Source organism: Ictidomys tridecemlineatus, chromosome 8 (genome assembly GCF_052094955.1).
Source record: "Ictidomys tridecemlineatus isolate mIctTri1 chromosome 8, mIctTri1.hap1, whole genome shotgun sequence".
Lineage (NCBI taxonomy): Eukaryota > Metazoa > Chordata > Mammalia > Rodentia > Sciuridae > Ictidomys > Ictidomys tridecemlineatus.
The window spans coordinates 32242550-32264069 of NC_135484.1; the positions used below are offsets into that span (position 1 = coordinate 32242550).

General features: G+C 36.8%; 1 protein-coding gene across 10 annotated transcripts in view; it reads right to left on the reverse strand.

The window, feature by feature from the left end:
- The window catches only part of Akap7 (A-kinase anchoring protein 7), a 124396-nt gene that overhangs the window by 22336 nt on the left and 80540 nt on the right, over nt 1–21520 (reverse strand). For 2 of the 10 annotated variants that reach the window (XM_078019129.1, XM_078019130.1), the window contains one exon: nt 6328–6396. The exons of 5 other annotated variants lie outside the window; for them this stretch is intronic. In XM_078019129.1, the coding sequence (XP_077875255.1) occupies nt 6328–6396 (69 nt within the window). Of the gene's footprint in view, nt 1–6327; nt 6397–8686; nt 8894–21520 lie in introns of those variants that run through there. 3 more of the 10 variants (XM_040283327.2, XM_040283328.2, XM_005340346.4) reach the window with 3 other exon arrangements.

The window sequence follows — 21520 nt, forward strand, 5'->3', positions numbered from 1 at the left end:
TAAACATCAAAACAAATTTACAAAGTTAAGAGCAGCTATAAGAGTGAAACTCTTTTCAAAAACCTGTATATTTGATAAACTATTCCTCCATAAAACAATTTTAATTATGCCTTTTAATTTAATAATCAAATTTCATACAGTTTTACATATATAAATTTTAGGTTCTACACAAACTAAAATTTTATAAATTTAATTTTCATTGGAAGGTAAATAGGTTAAGTATATAGAGTAATGAGAATACAATGGATATTTCAATGATTCTTTTAATCTTAAATTTACCATCATCATATTAGAGAACATTAATTTAAAATAAGTCTAAATTTGGACAAGAGGGTTTATAAAATTTTTACTTATGAAGATAAACACACAGTAGGCAACACACCTTATCTTGTTATCTTGAGGACTAGTTGATCATTAATTGCCAGGTGTTCCTACCATGAGTTTAATAACCAACATGTTATGTTGTGCATAAGTTGTATAAGAATGTACTTAGACAAGAACCCATACTTACATATTTTAAAGCCTCTATTTTAAAGCAAGTTTGTTGATCTTAAAAGCACTAGTTAAAAATAATCACTTAATAGTTATTATAAATTAAGGAGAAATTTAAAAGCATATATTTTTTCATTTAGAGTTTGGTGGCTTAAAATAGTTTAAACATTTTGCTGAGCACAGTGGCATATGTTGGGAATTCCAGCTGTTCAGGAGGCTGAGGCAGGAGAACTGCAAGTTTGAGGCCAGCCTCAGCAACTTAGTCAGACTCTATCAGTGGTAAAGTGTTAACCTAGCATGCATGAAGATCTGGATTCACTCCCTAGCACTGCAGGGAAGAAAAGTTTGAAAATTCTGGCTTAAAAATTCTCTTTCAGAACTGGGAGTGATGGCACACTCTTTAATCCCAGCTACTTGGGAGGGTGAGACAGGAAAATTGCAAATTCAAGCCCAGCCTGGGTAACTTAGTGTCTCAAAAATTTTTTAAATTAAATAAATAAAATTGGCTAGGGATATGGCTCAGCTGTGGGGGGGGGGGGCTCTATGTTCAATTCCCAGTAACACATAAATGGACAATCAAAACCAAAAAAATTCTCACCACTATTATTAGTAATTATTAATTCAGGCATCCATGATTTATTAATGCAAATTGTTACTTGAATAACTTCTCTGTTTTAAGATTCCATTTCAATATTTTCATTGTTTAAAAGAAGATTTATTGTAAACATAACAAGAATACTACTGATTTAATGTATATACCATCTGAGTTCTCAGGCCACCACAAAAAAATAATGTCTTGAAGCCGTCACCCTGGAGCCCTGTTAAACAACTCTTTTCCTTTCCACATTAAAGAGCCCTCTAAATTAAAACAACTGATTCTTCTGCCTTTGCTCACCCTAGCCAAGCAGCCAGTCCTTCAGCCCCTTCTTGTGATGTAGTTTCCAGGCCACACCATCCTGGTCTCCCTTAGGACACATTCCAGGTTGTGAGATCTCTAAATAATGTTTGACTACAATAAATCTAGATGGAAATCTCAGGTTAACAAATTATATGCTTGCCAATTTATGAGCTATCATACACATCACTCAAATCCCTGAAAAGGTTGACTTTACAGCTAACTTTAGCTGAACATTTAAAATGCTTAGAAAGTGTGAATTTTATTTTTGCTCTCCAATGGTCAGAGGTGAGGCATCAAATTGAAGCCTGATGTAATTCCCATGACAAATGCCAACAACAACTATATGACCACAAAAAAGGGGCAGTGGGGTCTGAGACAGGTGATGAAAAATGCATCACCCCTTCCACCAGATTCTTTCTTCCATCTCCCATCAGCATCACCAACATGTGAGCTCTACCTCTCAAGAGGCTATGACACCTTCTCTCCCTCCACTCCAAGCATCTTGTTTGTACATCACTTTCTCCTTAGTACTATAATTTTTCTGTACATAAATCTTATGTTTATAAATGTCCATGACTAAATTTGTAAGTTTTGGGAGGAGTATGCAGTAATAGGAAATTGTAAGCCTAAATGTCTTTGGGGTATAATAAAATTAACAACATTTATGTCCATGTTAGCATAGCATTTAAGTTCAAGCTCCAGTTATTCTTTATATTTTCACCATACAGTTCAGGTTTTGTCTGACTATTTGCTAAGAGCAAAGAACTTTACTATGCAAGTGAAAGGTTTACTAGTCCCAAGGTCTGTTAACTTGTAACCTTACCATTACAAATGCCTGTCATAATACATTTAATTTTCTAAAATGTATGCTGTAGAAACTGTTTGTTGATGTCAAGTTGTAAATCCTGTCTTTGATACGAGCTCAAGGTAATTTCCAAGACTGGTGGTAATTAACTTGCTTTCATGGCCTTCATTGATTTAGCTATGTAACTTCCTGTCATGTAAAGGGTGTGGCTTCACTTGTTAGACTGAAAGCATCAAGATCCTTCACCTTGATTTTTTCCTTTTGGAGCATACTAAACTTTGGGATCCAACACATTTATTTTTTAAAAGTCATGAAAATTAAAAAGAAAAAATAAAAATTCCTCCTCATTGTTTCTTCTAAAACACCTGCTCAGAGCTTTGCAGACATTACAGGCCAAACAACCTTCACTGAAGTACACTGAAATATTCTTCACAGTACCTTCACGTAAGGCTAAATTTCACTACAACTAATATGGAACATGAAGACTCAGAAGAAATCAGAAAGCTTTCATTTTTCTCTGTTTGATATATTTGTTCTAGAATATATGTTGAAGAATGGCATATAATAAACTCAGTAAATATAATTTCTCTGTAGCAATAACAGTGCATTGATTGTATAGCTACAGTGATCTTAGAAGTCAGCTTGGCAGAGCTAAGGTTTTATTTCTACTTATATGCACTGAGAATCTCCTAGAATAACATCTAAAGCCTCCTTTTGCATGTGATAAAGGTTTAACCCAACCAAGTTTAAGCAAAGAAGAAGGGGAAGAGCTTCGTGTAGGGAAGAAGGTCCCAGGCATGGCTGAACTCAGAAGGTCAAACATTACCACCAGAGTGTCTCTCTTCTTTATTAGACTTCTTTCTTTGGCACTAACTTCATTCTTAGAATGACCCTCTGTCAAATCTTAAGGAAGACTGGTGACTTTTCTTGGACCACATGTCTGTCCTAGGACAGGAGGCAAGGCATCATGATAGACAGGACCTCAAGAAGAAGGGAAGGGAGTCCCCCCAAAGGAAGGATGCTATGCAGACAAATGCCATGAGTCTACTCAACAATTCATGGTCTGAAGTTCTATGTCCCTTATTTCCCATTCCGGGAAAGTGAAAATAATACCACGGTTTGGGTATAGTTATACAATTAACATATTATTTACCTGTTGCAAAGAAATTATATTTATAATATAATATACTATAAGCCAAGCAAAATGTCAGGCATTTTATAACTATTAGCTATTTAATTTTCACAATAGGTAGATATTACTTGAGGTGAGGGTACAGAAGCTTAGAGAAGTGAAATAGTAAATGTCAGAACCAAAAATACAAACTGAGTCAGTCTGTGTCCAAAATCTCTGCTTTTCTACCAGACTGCGAGTTTTGAGGCTCTCATTGAAGAGTAAGTTCATGCATGAAAGCTCAAAGACCTATGTATTAAGCAAGGCCAAAATTAAGCAGATCTCTAGGAAGTGATTTATCACATGTCCTCATCAGGTTTTCTGGCTTTAGCCTAATGCCTAGAATTCTTCCATAAGACATTATTTTGGGTGAAGTCATTATCAGTGCTTAAACTATTTTATTATTTTACTACAAATACCTCCCAAGAGTTCTTAGGATTTTAGTCTTGTTAAAGTGCAAGTGCCCCAGGAAGAAGTAACAAAAATGAAGATTTCTTTTATTAGCCCAGACCTTTATGTCCATCAGAAATCCTGCTCCTTTTTCACATGGCTCCAGGAAAGAAGACACAAGAACAGGTCAAATCATACTGTTGGAGGATAGGGCATCTATGTGTAACTCACAGCAGCCATAGCTACACCAGGGGCTGGGAATGATCCTACAATCTAGGTAATCCCATTGAAAATTATTCAACATTTGATGGAAAAATCCAGGCAAATTACCAGAACACCTGAGAACAACAACAAAAGAAAATACAATTAATACATAGCCTCTGAATTAACAGAGGGAATCAGGGAGATAAAATAAGAATATTAGCATTTGTTCTAATGTTCCTATACTGAATTTTAGAAACATAATTTTATAAAGGGAAAATATAATCTTTACTGACTGTGGCTAAATAGTTTACATTTGCACAACATTACTGCTGCCACTATGCAAGTGTTGGCAGTATTACCAGCATAGATCTTATGCAAAATGTAGTCTTGGGTTATCAGCACCACTGGCTTCACTGCTTCAGGAGGACAACAGATACTGACGGAGCAACTTGGGATCCAGGCCTTCTGCCAGCCTTGGGCCCCATCGTACCCCTGGAGGACTGGAACTGAGAAATTACCCAATTCTCTGGCTTCTAGCAACTTCTCCTCTGAAATGGGACATTTGGAGAGCATATATTTTCTAACAGTTGCATTTCATAAGCATATCTGAAAATAATCCTGCCATAGTATCTGGCACACAGTAATCATTCAATAAATTAAGAAGAGAAGGAAGGGGAGGGAAGAGAAGGGAAGTAGAGAATGAGGAGGAAGGGAAGAAAAGAATGTCATCATGTCTACAGCACCACCACCACCACCCCCTTTTTTTTTTTAATTCTCCAGACTCTTTGCTTAAAGGACAAAGGGGGAAAGTGGATAAACTTTCAAAATTTTAGGAGTTCATGACCAAAGTCATTCAAAATTCTGTCCTCTAGTACATACTAATTTTGTCTCAATGGCAGCCTAACAGGCAATGTGTATCATTCTCTTCACTGACAAACATTCAGAACATGCCTCCTCTGGGTGAGACACTGTGTTAGGTTCTGGTACAACTAAGGGGACATCAGTATTTGTCCTGAATGTGGGGTGCTAGAAATTCATGTGATAAGAGAGAACAGCTATGTGAAAGATAATCACAAAGTCATTGTGTCTTAAATGTGAAGAGAAGAGCAAAGTATAAGACTAAGATTTCTGGAAGCTTTCTGGAGAACTGGAAAAATCTAAATACAGACTCCCTGAGTGTAACTGAATAATTACCACCATGGTAATTAAAGTTCAAAAATAAAAGTACTCACCAGAGATTAAATCCACAATGTATACCTCAATGTATATATTAATGTAACACCAGCAAATTCCAAACCATCAGAAACTATCTGGAGATCTGACTCATATTTATGAAAAAAATACCATAAATGGTCCTGGTAAGAAGTCCCACAAAAAAGACTATATTAAAATATGTTTCATGATACAATTAAATTGTGTGTCTTGTTAAAATACATATTTATCTTAATATTTATTTTCAGCATCACAGAATACCAGAGTTAGACATAAAGTAAGTCGTCAACGTCATCAGCTGGTCCATTCCCCTGTCTACACCCCCAGGAGCGAGTTGTTTCCCCATCCTGTGCTTCAGTATTTCCAGCCACCGGAGCCTGCCTGTCTCATGAGGCAGTCTGTCTCATCTCTGAACGTTCACTTATTTGATTTCTACATAAAAGCAAAGTACTTTAAAATGGAAAAAAATGTGCAGTAAGATAAGAGCAAGTAAAATGTTTTCTGATTGGATATTGTCTATTTAGTTATCAAGTTTTTGTTTGAGGTAGATAAACCGCAGTGGTCAGCATGCCTGTGTAATGACATTTCTTTTGAGGGACATTCCTTTCAGACAGCTCACTATGAGAAATTAGGTAATTTGAAGAAAGAAGCTCTATGAAAGAATTCAGCAAAAACTACATTGGAGAATATCTACGGTATTTGTTAATCCTACAAGATCTGCATTAATTTTTAATGTCAAGTATATTCCTATATAGCTTTATAAAGAGTCTAGTCTTCCAAGAAACATGCATATTATTTTCAGTATGTGCTACTTACGATGGTCCAAAAACAAACAAAAAAGTATACAGTTTGGGAAAACATTCAACCGCTGAACTTAAACAAGAAGGTCCATGCTGCTCTGTGCTGCAAGAACAGACATGTAACCATGGCAAGCTCTGCTGTTCACCCCATAGTCAAGATTTCTGGCTATGCAGATAGTTCCCACATGAACTTAGGCCCCTGCAAAACAGGTTGACTCAAGAATCATTTTGTTATCAGCAGATTAAAGCAGTAACGCTAATAAATCAATTAAATTAGTTCTATCTACCACCACCACCACCAAAAGGCCAAAGCAGGATAAAATAGCAGGAGAAGGGAGGATCACTTGATGCTTACCACTTGGCCAGGTGGATATATCCTCACTGTATTTCTGTAGGACTGCAGAGGATGAGCTTTCCAACTCACCTGTGTTTTAAGAATGACACCCACAAGTTTAAACTCTCCCCCAAAACCCATTGAATTCTGTATAATCTGAGCTAACACCTAGAGGAACATTCCAACACTACTGCTGCCCTTTATGACAGGATCAGAAAAATGTGGGTGTTTGCATGGTAAATGCTTCCAGAGTAGGGGACTCAGAGAGGCTAACAAGACTACTATGTAGTTGGGTCATGAAGATGAATAAATCCCAGAAGGGGAAGTTACTATATGATCCCGTAACAAAATCAAAATAATGCTGGGCCCTCCCAAGTGTCTCCTGTGGATTCATTTACAAGTTATCACACAACTTATGGACAGGTTACCTCTAATTTGTGCTATTTATAGGTTTCTTAAGGTACCTGGGCAATGCATTCTCCACCCCTTTTTTTCAACACTCCTTTCATAGCTACTATCAGACATGTACTGCTAGCAGGATAGCAGAGACTATTTAAAGATTTTCTTCAGACCATCGTATAGCAGAGAAATTATTAAGAGGAAAAAGATATAGTGAAGTAATGATAACATCAAAGACAGAAAAAAGAATGATGAGGAGAAACTGTGGAAGACCAGGGGACAGCAGGGTAAGGGAGTGGAGGTAGAGGGATTATTCCAGTTCCTATCAACATTTGCCCTTCTGAGCTTGAATTTCACTTCAGATATGGTGACCTCTCTTCACTTTCTTTGTGAAAGTTTGGAATTCAAGGAGGAGAACCAAAAAAACCATACACAGCCCTTCCTGTCAATCAACATTAGGAAACACACTGCATGTAAAACAGAAGACTGTGTCCTTCAACAGTCCCAGATAAGGAAGACAGAAAAGAGCAAATTCCTCATGCATTGAGACTTTACTTCTTTTGATAGGGCCAATAAGATTGCTTACAGACAAGGGCAGAAGAGAAATAGAACAGAAGGAAAGCAGGTGCTCTAAGTGAGAACCTGAAGCAATGGAACAGGAAATAAAGATTGGTGAGGAAAGAATTCACTATCCTTGCCTCTGTCCAAACCAAGGATTTTCAGATAGTCATGTCCTCTCAAAAAAAGGAAGAAAAAGAAGAAGAATCAATCAACCAAAATATTTAAGAACTATAAATAAATCATTTTGACAAATACCTGTGCTAAATGAATTACAGTGGTCATTGTTAGAAAGTAAATGACTTTGTTATAAGATCATCTTAGATTATAAGATCAGGACTATCACATGCTGGACAATATCATTTTCATGAGTAAAATACAGAGCACTCTTGTTAATAATAAAATCTCAAACTCTCCCAACATTTATTCCAAAAGCATTCCCAAAGATTTCTTATGAAAACTGACTTATTTCTTGTGTGAATTGGTGTAGAATGTGTATTAATTTCTTAAAACCTGCCCCTGGCCAGTTTCCTGAGGAAAAAGCAGCAGGAAATTGAAACCAAATGTGGATCTTTGAGCATTGAACTAAATATCATGAAATTCTGTGGACCTATTTAAATCAGAGTTAAGCACTGATGTGGTAGTTATGTGGCTGCAAAATTAGCAAGTATGACTGGAAACATTTTATTGACAAGGAAGTAAAGATTCCATATTTCGGGGCAGCCAGTGTAAGTCAAACTCTATTCAGCATACTAAAATGCCAGGATTCTATTTAACAAAGCTAAAATGTAAGTATATACACATAAGTCAGTGAGGAAAAACTCGAATGCAAATGGTCACCACTTTAAGTTCTGTTTTCTGGGCCACAAGCGGCTGTGGAAACTGCCTGATATGTGTTTTAAAATATTCACTCAGGTTTTTGCTGGAGGCAAAGCGGCATTACTTGTTAGGAGTGGTCTTACAGTTACACCTGAATCCCTTCCCTGAAGAACAAAGCAGAGGACACATGAAAATACCTGCAAATGGACACAATACGTCATTTTGGAATCAGCTTTACCTCTACATAGGTAGAGCACTGCCCTGAAAATGTGCCAGTTTTAGATAAGAGAAATGAAGTCTGGCTTCTACAATGTATCAAATTGAATGCAGTGATTTAAAGAAACTCAAAACTAAACTCTGACTCTAGATAGTGTGATAAAATGGGGCTGTAGGAATACCAGCAGAAGAAAATCAGAAAGACTATTAACATAGCCTATTGAGTTATGGTACTTAATTTATAACTACACACCTGTCATTAAAATGCATATTTAAAAACCACAGCTGATTATTCTATCTTTCCCATAAGAAAAATCAAAAGTAGCCCAGAAAGCAAACACAAAATAGTCAGGCACCAAGGATTCTGCACAGTACAAATTGCACTTACAGATTTTCCCCTCGTCTCTTGAGAAAGGAAAGCAGCAAAGCTGGCCCATGGCACTGGCTTTCTTTCCTGGTGTTCCTTTCCGTGGGCACCCCAAATAGAAACTGCAGCTACACCACGGTCTGCGAGCACACCCTGCCTATTCCACACTGAGGAGCGGCTTGGAGCTGGAAGAACCAATACACACAGCCCAGAGAAAGAAGGGGACTCGCTGCAGTGAGCAAAAGAGGCTCCTCCTCCCGCTTCTCCAGCTGAAGCAATTGCTCTGGGACTGGCATTCAGCAAAAGAAGTGGCCATATGCTCACCTAATTCTCACAAAACTGTAAGCCCCGGCCGTAGATAAGTGCCACGTGCACTGTGTGGCAATCTGCATGTGTCTTTAAGAAGGTAACAGAAAAATCTGGATTCCTTTCTCCTACAGACAAATTTAGTAATTACACATGGAAATACAAATCCAAGGGAAAAAGCCCCACATTTTCTGTCTGCTATTTAAAGAGGAAGAGCTTTCTTTTATGCCTAGGAGATTTTTGTTTGCTTTATGCATAGGAAATCCAACACAGCAGAACACAGGAAATTCAAGTTGTAAGAAGTGCCATTAACTACCTAACAAACTACATGAATAATAGAAATATCAGGGAAGTAGGGGGTGGGGTACCAACTATTACCTACACTTTACAGCATATATTTTAAAGTTAAATACCTGCTTTCTCAATCTGCCTTATTACTCTATTAAAGCATTAAGCAATGCTATGAATTTTGAAATCACAGCATCAAATATGTCAATAGCTGAGAAAATTTTCCAAATCTAGATGCACCACTGAGAAGATCAGGGATAAAGGCATCTTTTTGAATGAAGTCACAACTGAGTGAGCAAATTTAGGGGTAGCAAGCAATCCAAGACAGGACATATTTATGAAGTGAGAAAATGGATTTCATGTCATTGAGTTTAGTCTGCTATCTCATATGTAGAGTAGCCTTACTTTATGACACTGCAGGAGTGAAAGACTGCTCAAAGTACCAAGAATGTCATCCAAATTCTTCCTTTATTCCTTGGCTTCCTTAGCTGGGAACATACAGATAGCCATTTTCCAGGAGTTGGAAGGAGAGGAAAATGGGTGATATGAAAACTTCAAGTGTTTCTGGAGAGAGCATGTCTGCCTTCGTACCCCCCACCCCAATAAAGACAGTGTGCATTTTGGAAAAACAAAAATCATTCATTTTACAAATTCTACATGTTTCACTTTAAGAAAAAAAAGAAAGAAAGAAACAGTTAAGAAGCTGACAAATACTAAATTATACTTTTGGTGGATATTTTCAGAGAGATAAAATGTTAATAATTACAGTTTGATAAACAAGTCAAAGAGCATTTTATTGTAATTAATTCTGTAGTTCACAGTTAGATTAATATGTACTTCAATATTCCAAGATTAGAAAATTGTGGAAATGTATGTAATAAAAATAAAATATTTAATTGATTAAATGAAACTGGAAATCTATCCACATAGTTCAAACATTGAAAATGTTATGTACCTTTAAATGGCTTTCACTTTTTCAGATTATTATTTTTTTTTTACTTTTTCAGATTATTTAAAATGTAAATATTTTACTTATTTTGTCTTAATTTAAAGATAGAGTCTATTCCTTATATAGTAAGCACTGTAATTTTTATGTTGAATTCTAGTCATAGCTAGTTTTGTTTTTTTATAGCTTATCACCCTATAAATTAATAGTAATTTTAAGCTCTTCTAGTATTCCTTCACAAATTTGCCAACACATGAGTGAATATAGGTATACATTTTAGAATATAAAATAAGATTTTGTATATAAATGTAAAATTGCATTAAAGGCAAGAAAACAATGTGTATCTTATTAATATTTGGGCTAGAGGGCAAATAAATGGCCTATAGCCCTAAAAAGGTAAAATCATTACCTAGAGTATACTCTGAACACGGGAGAAGTAACACAGAATGGATGCCCTTCCTGGCTCCAACACTGCCACTACCAGCTGGGAAATACTGAATAAGCCTTCAGTCCTGCCTGAACCTTAGCTCCTTTATCCACAATCAGGCAGCTGACATTTTAAGATACTCTTCAGTATTAACACAATATGATTTTGAGATCAAAATCACAAAGGAGTTAGCAATCTAAAAGCCAGCAAACAGTTATCTCTTTTAATGTACTTTGTACATTAAAAGAAATATTTGCAGTGAACACTCCTCCTTGAGGAAAATGCGTAAATCCTGGCACTTCCCAATTACCAACACTGGGATGGGATAAAATATTCAGAATCAGAAAATTATGGGTTTGAATCCCAGATTTGTCAGGCGTTGCAGTTATGAAAACATAACCTCTTTGTGAGTTTTGGCATCTTCATCTGTAAATCAGGTATGCTCATTATGAAGCTTTTCATTGTTGCAAAGGAGGAGAGAAAGAAGAGAATGGATTGCCTGGTGGCTGTATATAAATGCACCTCATACTTTTTAGTATTAGCTAGTACCCTTGCCTCTTTCTCTACCAATTTTCTGTCCTGCTAGCTGTCAGCTTAAGTTAATGTTTATCTATCTGGCCTCTAAACAAAAGGTCCCTAACTCAAATGGAGAGTTTAGGGAGACAGCACTTCTATGATGAACTCTACTAATGTGACTTTATTAATTATCCCCAGTTGACACTGTTTTTGAAAATACACAATTAAGACTGAAATACAGAAATATCTCACTAATAAAGAATAAATCTTGCTATAAGATTATGCCTCTGAGGATGTAAAATAAATACCCATAAATCAAATGCATTTCTATATATCAGTGATGAATCTACTGCAAGAGAAATTAGGAAAACTACCCCATTCACAATAGCCTCAAAAAAATAAATAAATAAAATCAACCTAACAAAAGAGGTAAAAGACTTCTACAATTTAAACTACAGAACATGAACGAAAGAAATGAAAGAAGACCTCAGAAGACAGAAAGATCTTCAAAGCTCTTGGATAAGCAGAGTTAATGTCAAAATTGCCATACTACCAAAAGCATTACATAGACTTAATGCAATTCCTATTAAAATCCCAAGGAGATGCTTCATAGAACTAGGAAAAGCAATCACAAAATTCATTTGAAAAATAAGAGACCCAGAATAGCCAAAGCAATCCTTAGCAAGAAGAATAAAGCAGATGGCCTCACAATACCAAATCTTAAACTATACTACAGAGCAAAAGTAACAAAAATGGCATGGTATTGGCACCAAAATAGACATATAACCAATTGTATAGAATAGAAGACACAGAGAAAAACACACACAAATATAGTTATCTCACACTAGAAAAAGTGCCAAAAACATATATTGAAGACAGCCTATTAAGCAAATGTGCTGGGAAAACTGGAAGTCCATACAGCAAAATGAAATTAAACCTCTCTTTCTCACCCTGCAAACTCAAAGTGGATCAAGACTTAGGCACTAGAACAGAGTAACAGAAGAAAAAGTAGGCCCCAATCTCCACCATGTTGGTTTAAGAACTGACTTCCTTAACAGGACTCCTAAAGCACAAGAAGTAAAATCAAGAATAAACAAATGGGATGGATTCAAACTAAAAAGCTTCTTCTCAGCAAAGGAAACAATCAATAATGTGAAAAGAGAACCTACAGAATGGGAGAAAATCTTTACTACATACACCTCAGAGCACTAATATCCAAGATATATCAAGAACTCAAAAAACTTAACACCAAAAAAACAAATAACCCAATCAATAAATGGGCTAAGGAACTGAACAGACACTTCCTAGAAGAAGAACTACAACCAATAAACAAACATATGAAAAAATGTTTATCATCTCTAGCGATTAGAGAAATGCAAATCAAAACTACTCTAAGATTTCACCTCATTCCAGTCATAATGGCAATTATCAAGAATACAAGCAACAATAAGTGTTGGTGAGGATGTGGGGGAAAAGATACATTGATACATTGCTGGTGAGACTTCAAATTGGTGAAACCACTATAGAAAACAGTGTGGGGATACCTCAGAAAACTTGGAATGGAACCACCATTTAACCCTGTTATCCCACTCATAGGTTTAGACCCAAAAGACTTAAAATCAGCATACTACAGTGACGAAGCCACATCAATGCTTATAGCAGCTCAATTCATAATAGCTAAACTATGGGAACCAATCCAGATGTCCTTCAACAGATGAATGGATAAAGAAAATGTGGTACACAGTGGAGTATTACTCAGTCTTAAAGAAGAATGAAATTATGGCATTTTTAGGTAAATGGATGCAGCTGGAGAATATCATGCTAAGCAAAATAAGCCAAACTCCAAAAAAGCAAAGGCTGAATGTTTTCTCTGGTAAGTAGATGCTGATCCATAATGGGGGTGTAGGTAGGGAAGAATGAAGGAACTTCGGATTGTGCAGAGGGGAGTGAGGGAAGGGAAGTGGGTGTAGGGATGGGAAGGACAATGGAATGAGAGGGACATTATTACTCTATATACATGTGTGATTACACTACCAGTGTGACTGCACCATGTTCAGCCAGATGAAGGAGAAGTTGCGCTCCATTTGTGTACAATGTATCAAAATACATTCTACTATCATGTATAACTAATTTGAACAAATTACAAAATGAAAGAAAAACAAGATTCTGCCTCTGAAAAACTGTATAGATTACTAATTCTGTGAGAGCACCTTTCATTAAAGGAAATGAGCTTGACTCCTCGTAGAAACCCATCAGAAAGAAAAGAAAATATTCCTTTATTCAAAAGAGTGGAGGAGAAAGAGGATATTACATTATGCTGCACCAAGAGGGAAGACCTGCCTTATCCCTCCAAATTCTGGAACTAAGCCTTAGAGAACACATGCCTTTAAGTACAAGAGACCCTTTGGGAAGGTTTCATTATACAGCAGGCAGTGCACTTAAGGAAACTATTACACTATGAAATGAGACAGTTTCAACCTAAGTTCATGAAGTCTTGATAATGTTCGGAAACATAACTCATGGAAACTTGGATGCCAAAAGATGAATAATTATTCCAGGCCCGAAGGGGGTTGGAGTACATATCCAATACTGTATTTTGTTTCTGTATGTTCTTGTTAAAAACAAATCAACTCTCCATGATGACTCCACAATCAGCATATGTATACCACCCCCACCCAAAAGATACCCCTCCATTGCTTGGTCACTGCTGTGTCTTTGTAGTCATTTTGGAACCGAAGGTAAAGGTTCTGAAACTAAATTATCCAATACAGATGTTTGAAAGCTGTTCTTATGAAGGTCTCTGTCAATCTAGGAAAGAGACTGGGAACAACAACTAAACAAACCTCAGGAATTATCTATAAATCCCACTGGTAAAGTCATGTTTTAAGTACCTGGGGAAAGAATCTCAGTCTAACTGTAAAATGTGGGAGTTAATAATTTTTTTACCATTACTCCTACCATAGTCATATTTCCAACAAATCTTTTACTTCTCTCTGCAGTGGTTTTGTTCTTCTCTAAAAGTTGCACTTATTTGTAATTGCTATACACTATACAATTTTAGCATGTAATTGGAAAGAGATTTTTTCTATAAAACACAAAAAAGAGAAAATAGCATATCATATACAGCACATATGCATTTAGGAAAGGGGAAGAAATAAGTAAATAACTAGAGCTACAAAAGAAGTCCTCATTTTTTACCAATTCATAGCAGTCATTCCCAAGTCTATAGTGAAGAACTTCTGTTGTACCAATTTTCAAGTGGCTCCTCCATGGTTACTGTTCAGTCAGTGCTTTTCCATGTGTGTCACTCTACTTGAAGCAATGTAGGTAGTCAAAGCCTTTTCCTTAGTTGAGAAATAAATTAGGGAGGAGAATTTATTTCTCACTCAGATGACAGAACACTTGAGGTAAAGAGACTGGAAGAAGGCTGATAAGATGCAAACAAATCAACTCTATGTATATGTGGACACATTTTACTAATTCAATTCCAGCCGGTATTTATTGAACACTCACTATGTGCTAATGATGATGATCATATAAGCTTTGACTCTTGAATCCAGAAATATAGCCACAGTAGACAAGGAAGCCAGGGCCAAAGGATGGTAGGAGCCATAGCCTTAAGGAAACAAGAGAGAACCCAGCATTCCCAAGAAGTAAATCCTGGTTGGCAGTGTTGTTAAGGCAATGCAGTGCCAGAAGAACAAAAACCAGGAACAGTCATTTATTCTAGATAGATTCTGTTCAACTCTGCTTTCTACAGTCTGTCCTTTTCAGGTACTGACAATGAAATCACAAAAGCTGACATGAATTACTTATTCAAGGACAAGTTAAATGTTTAGATGTTAAAACCTTATTTGAAAAAAAAAAGAAAAATCATACAGTATAAGCACAAAGTATACTAAATTGGCTGGTTAGCACTTATATAATCAGACATGGATACTTTCTTATTCAAGAGCCTTTAATCTCTTAATGCCCCCAACCTTTATGAGGAGAAAGCAACATCCTTCATAGGAAGAAAGAAATGTATCTTAGAAATGCCAATAGGACCCAACAAGTAGATTTTATTTGTAACTCAACAACATAAACAACATAAAATTTGGTTCTATACTTTCTAGTATATTGGCAGTTTTCACAGGTCCTAATTATTCTTCATGCAGAATACTCTCAATCTATATTTAGCTCTGAAAGTTGTCCACTGTTTGACCTTGGGCAAAACAACCATCAGTCACATTTCCTGCCAAGCTTCAAATAAAAGGTGCTCTAATTCAATACATTATTATTAAAGTTTTTTTCTTATACACATAAAGGGATAACAAAGAATGAAAGTAAATCCCCAAGAAAATGAAAAGAAAATTCATTTTACTAGATGAAATGCCATTAAATCAGGCTGTTTTTGGCAGTTTCTCACCATCTGTCATGAGTCCTCCACGGCCCAGGCTGAAATTCATCTGATACACTATGTCAGTATGTATTCATTCTGATTAGTCTGTTTATGGACGCTTCTAACAACATGTGGTAACTGTCAGAACTGTTGATTTTGTTCTGATTTGTCAGAACAAAAATGCTGAATCTATTTTCTGTTAATAAAGTTTCTTAATTCACAACTGAAATATTTATCAGTATGCATTTGAAACAAACTCCTGATTTAACAAGAAATGTCATTATCTCCTATAATCTGTGGGGTTATAATTCTAGGATTGGTTAATTTAATGGCTTAACAAGATCATCAAGACTCATCTTTCTAAGATCCATGTGCTCATGGTTAGAAAAAAATCCAGGCATCACATGTATGCCCAAAGATTTCCAGTTTAAAAAAAAATGCACTCCCTCCAAACCTCTTTTTATCATCCCCCTAAGAATTATTCTCAGAGGTTCTGTTCTGTTCTTCTTTTCATCACTGTAACCAAAATTCCCAACAAGAACAAACTGAGGAGAAAAAGTTATTTGGGGCTCACAGTTTCAGAGGCTCAGTTCTTAGTCAGCTGACTCCATAATTCTGGGCCCAAGATAAAGCAGAACATCATGGCAAGGGGCATGGCAGAAGAAAGCTGCTCAGCCATGATGGCCAGGATGCAAAAATAAAGAGAGAGGGAGTAGGGGGAGGCACAAGGCACAAGGGACAAAATATAAACTCCAAAGGCATACTCCCAGTGACCTACTTCCTCCAGTCATGCACCGCCTGCCTACAATTACCGTCTTGTTAGTCAATACAAATTATCAATCCATAAAATGAATTAATCCACTGATTATGGTAAGGCTCTAATACTCTAATCATCTCACCTCTGAAAATTAACACAGGAGCATTTGGGAGACAACTCATATATCTAAACCATAATAGGTTTAGATACCTACTCCTGGCCCCCAAAATCTCATGTCCATCTCACAATTCAAACTGTATTTAGTCCATTTATTAGAGCTACCATAGTCTTAACAGTCTGGCATTGCCCAAAAGCCCAAGTCCAAAGTTTCCTCTGAGACTTAAGGCAAACTCTTTGCTATATAAAAGTCAAAAGCAATAACATAATCCAATATACAGTGATACAGAGTAATCATTCCCATTCCAAAAGGAAGAAAGAGAAGCCTAGAAAGAAGGAATAGGACCCAAACAAGATTAATCCCAGCCAGATAAACATTAGATCCTGTAACTTCACATCCAGAATCAAGGGAACACATTGGTAAAATGTGAACTCCAAAGGACTTTGGCAGTCCCACCACATGGCTTTCCTGGTTGCATTGCTCATGACCTCTCTCTTAGGCTGGTTTTGTTAGCAGCCAGTAACTTTCCTCAGCAGACATTTCAGGCTACTGGCATCTCCTAATCCAGCAGGTTTCCACTGAATCTTTGGCTTTCTTCTCACAACTTCACACATGGCCCCCAGGGATTTTTTACTATGAAACACTTTGCTTGGCTTCCCACATCTTCCTTTGAAATTTTAGTGAAAGCCTCCATGACCCCTTAACTCTATATTCTGCATTTCTACAGAGTCAGCATCACATTAATGATGCCAGGGTCTGCCACCAGCTCCAATAGTAGCTGGGCCATTTTCGACCAAGGCTGCAGTGGCCTTTAAGTGCCTAGGAGGCTGAGAATGATGAATCAAATCCTGGAGAAACAACTTCCAAGGTACCCCTGTGTGAGCAGAGTGCCCCATAGGAGTTTTCCCTTTTACAACCTTGAGCATTTGATGAGTGTGGTCTCACTGATTCTTGAGATGCCCTCTCCTATTGTCTGTGCAAAGTATTTGGCTTCTCTTTTTAGTGGCAGTCATCTCTTCAACAATCACATCTTCCTTGGCCCCAAATTTACACACAGTTTTCTGGACAAACTGCAAGTTTTAAAATCTTTCTTGTCTACTTTTTTACTCCTGACTCTTATAGTAAAACTGACTAATCACTGCCAGCAATATTCATGCCACTGCCTTAATGCTGTGTTGCCTTGAAATTTCTTCTGCCAGATTAAATAGTCCATCACCTTTAAATAGAGCCTCACAGGAAGCCTTGGCAAAATGTATACAATTTCTTTGCCAAAATGTAACATGAATGATCTCTAGTAAAATTCCTAATAGAGTCCTCATTCTTCTCTGAAATCTCATGACTCAGTCTTTACTGTCCATATTCCTATTAGTATTCTAGTCCTGAGATTCTACAGAATTGCCCATTAAGCCCTGCTTACAACATTCTATGGCTTCTCTAGTCTGCATCTCCAAACTTTTCCAAACTCTTCCCACAAATCATTTCCAAAGGCTTCAGAATCACCTGATCAGATTTGTCACAGCAATGACCCCATTTCTTGATACCAATTTCTGGTTTAGTCCATTTATCATCACAGTGAGCAAAATATCTGACAAGGACAACTTAGAGGAGGAAAATTTTATTTGGGGTTCACAGTGTGAGGTTCAGTCCATGGTTAGCCAGCTCCATCACTCTGGAGTCAAGATAAGGCAGAACATTGTGGCAGAAGAGCATAGTAGAAGAAAGCTATTCAGCTTATGATATCCAGGAAACAGAAAGAGAGATTTACACACATAGACTATGTATTATGTTTAGGCATACCCCCAGTGACCTACTCCTACTTCACCAAGCCACATCCCACCTGCCTATAGTCACCACCCAGTTAGTCCATTCAAATCATTAACCCATAAAATAAATGAATCCATGAATTAGGTCATCTCTCTCATAACCTAATCATTTACCTTTGCATTAACACCGGAGCTTTGGGGGGACACCTCATAGCCAAACATTAACAGGCTCCAAGTAGACTTCCCCTCACATATCAGAATTGGGACACATGCCATCTCCTAAACTAATCACTAGCAAGATAAATGGAAACAACAGTCTGCAAGATTAAAACCAGGCCCATGTACCCTAAAGTCACTGTATCACATTGAAGGGAAAGACGAAGAAAACAATGAACTTGGAATAGGCAAACCACTGATGTATGTGAGAGTTTTGCATTTACCTTTTAATATCAATGTAGTCGCCTTTCTTTGTCCAATTAAACTTAAGAAAGTGAATGTAAGGGTCTGCTATGGCTTGGATGTGATATGCCTTTGGAAGGGATTAATGCTGGTCTCCCAGTGGGAGTGAGTTTCTGAGAGAGTGAGTTGTTATAAAAAAGAACAAACCTAAACCTTATCCCTCTGGCTTCCTCTCTCACCATGTGATTTCTTCTGCACATACTCCCACCATCATGCTATCCACCATGTTTATGGCATAGCCAAGGAAGCCCTTACTGGTGGTAAATAGATGGTAATTACCTGATTTGGAACTTCAGCTTCCAGAACTGTGATTTGAGGTTTATGTTATTTATAAAGTAGTCAGCTTTTGGTATTTCATTACAGCAAGAAATTAGACTAAAACAAGTCTATGAGTAATTTTATGTAGCAAAAAAGGAAAGAAAAGAAAAAGCCCCAAAGGAAATCACTGACTATCACTCTAATAAAAATAAAAATAAAAACTATCTAGCAGGCACAGTGGCATGTGTAATCCCAACTACTTGGGAGGTTGAGGTAGGAGGATCCAAGTTCAAGGCCAACCCAGGCAATACAGTGAGACCATGTCTCAAAATAAAATATAAAAGGGGTGGGCATAACTCTGGTAGAGAACCCCTGGGTTCAATCCCCAGGACTAAAGAAAAAGAGGAAGGAAGGAAGGAAGGAAGGAAGGAAGGAAGGAAGGAACGAACGAACGAACGAACGAACGAACGAACGAACGAACGAAGGAATGAACGAACTATCATATATGGGTAAATGTATGTCACAAGCTAAAATACATGGTTGAAAACAAGAAGCCAAACTACGAAATGCCTTTCTTTAAACCTTACTATGCTAAGACTGACTGCTTAAATAAACCTTTTACTTTGATCAAAGCTGTTAGCAATGAAAATATATCTGACAGCTATGGTTCTCTGGAATGGAATATAAATCCTATGATGGTCGAATGCAGTTTTCTTTACTCATAGCCAGAATCAAGACAAAGTATTCACCTGAATTATTACCACAGTTGACAGAAGATCAAATAGAATCACAATTTGTGCATTGACAAACTGTTGTTATTTCAGTTAGCTAGTTAGTTCTTTAGGCATTTTTATGTAAAACATACTAAAGCTCAGATAAAATATCAAAGGATCTTCATAGGTTAATAGAAAAATATGGAGAGTTTAAACTTCAAAAAAAGGAAATAGTCTTTTCTGTGTTTCATTAACCCTCAGGCCCACCCGCTAGTTTCTACCAGCAGAAGTGTCTTTGTAGAAGACAGACACTTAAATAGTACGTCTTTTTTTCACTCTTTCTGTTCAAAAGACAAAACAATAAAAATATTTACCATATTTGCCTAATAATTTCTATAACCTTTTATTTCTATCCTAATCCTTTGTTTCCATCCTTCCTCTATAATTTTTATCACAGGTAGCTATTGCAAAGCAAGTCTGAAGTTACAGATTTCCCGATAACCCTCAGCTATTTCATTCATATACATAGTTTGAACTACTAATCTAAGGCCACTGGATTCAAGTATATCATCTATCTCCTAGCCCCCTCTCCTCAATATGCCACTGACTGGGCCATAGGTTCTTTTCATAAGCCCAAAATTGAACTCAATCCTTGTCACAAAACTCTGTTTTCTCTTTTACTCTCTATATTGATGTAGGGCACTATTGTCTACCAACCTGTCTAAATGCCAAATCTAGAAACCATCCTAGGCTTTTCCTTGCCTCCCACAACTCACCCCAAATCTAAAAATATCAAAAAATATGGATTTTCCCCTCCTACCTAAGATCTGTTTCTTTCTTTATCCCCACTGCAAATGTTAAGTGTGGGCAATTATCATGACCTGCTTCAACCAACACTATCTATCACCTTCTTACTAGTCTTGTGATTCAGTATCCTTTTTCTCCTCAACCATTCTGCTTTTATGTGACTGAAAGAATGACATTTCTGAAGCACTCATTTGACAATGCCATTTCTAGCTCCAAAATTGTCTATGGTTTTTTCCCCTACAAATAAGACCTAAACTCCTTAAGGACAAGTAGCTCATGTACAGAGAGAATTACTTGCATGTCTCTACATAGACTCCTTCAGGTGGCCTTTTTATGCTGCTTTCTCAGCCTGGAAAACACCTCCTTTTTCTTGCCTCCCTCCGAACATTCTCATTTTCAGTTCAAACCTTTCCTCTTCTGAACAGCCTTTCCAATAATCCTAAGCAGAATGAGAAGTTCACTCACTTTTCTCATTAACTTCATTACAGTCATTATCACCATATAATTGTTAGTTTGCATGACTTCTCACAAACTCCTTGAAAGTATGGTTCATGTTTGTCCATCTTTGTTCTTCACTACACAGCATAATGCTTGGCACTTGGTAAGTTCAAAAAATAACCACTAAATAAATTGTCCAAATAAATTATATTAACCAAAACCAGACTGAAGATGTTTTAAAGTGAAGGAGGGGTCTCTGTGTGAACAATGGTTAGTAATGCTTCAAATTCCTGGAGGGAGCTATAAACGAACTGCTACTGCAGGCAATATCAATGAATTCTAAACCCATTCTGCAAGCATGACAACCAAGAGCCATTTGCCCACTACAATCATACTTCTCTCCCTATCCCCATTTCTATTTTAAGAATAATATTATAACCAAAGAAAAACACAGTGGAATTGGATTTTCAGATACAGCTAGAGAATGAGAATTTTATTACTCTTCTTGCAATTAATCAGAGATACAATAATAAAGTCTAGCTTTTGGAAAAACTACAACAATTTAATATAAACAGAAAACCTTTAGATTCTAATGATGAAGAAACTTCATGAGGTTATCCAAACCTCCAGATCAGACTATCAAATAAATGGTATTCTCTCTTCCATCTTAATAGATGG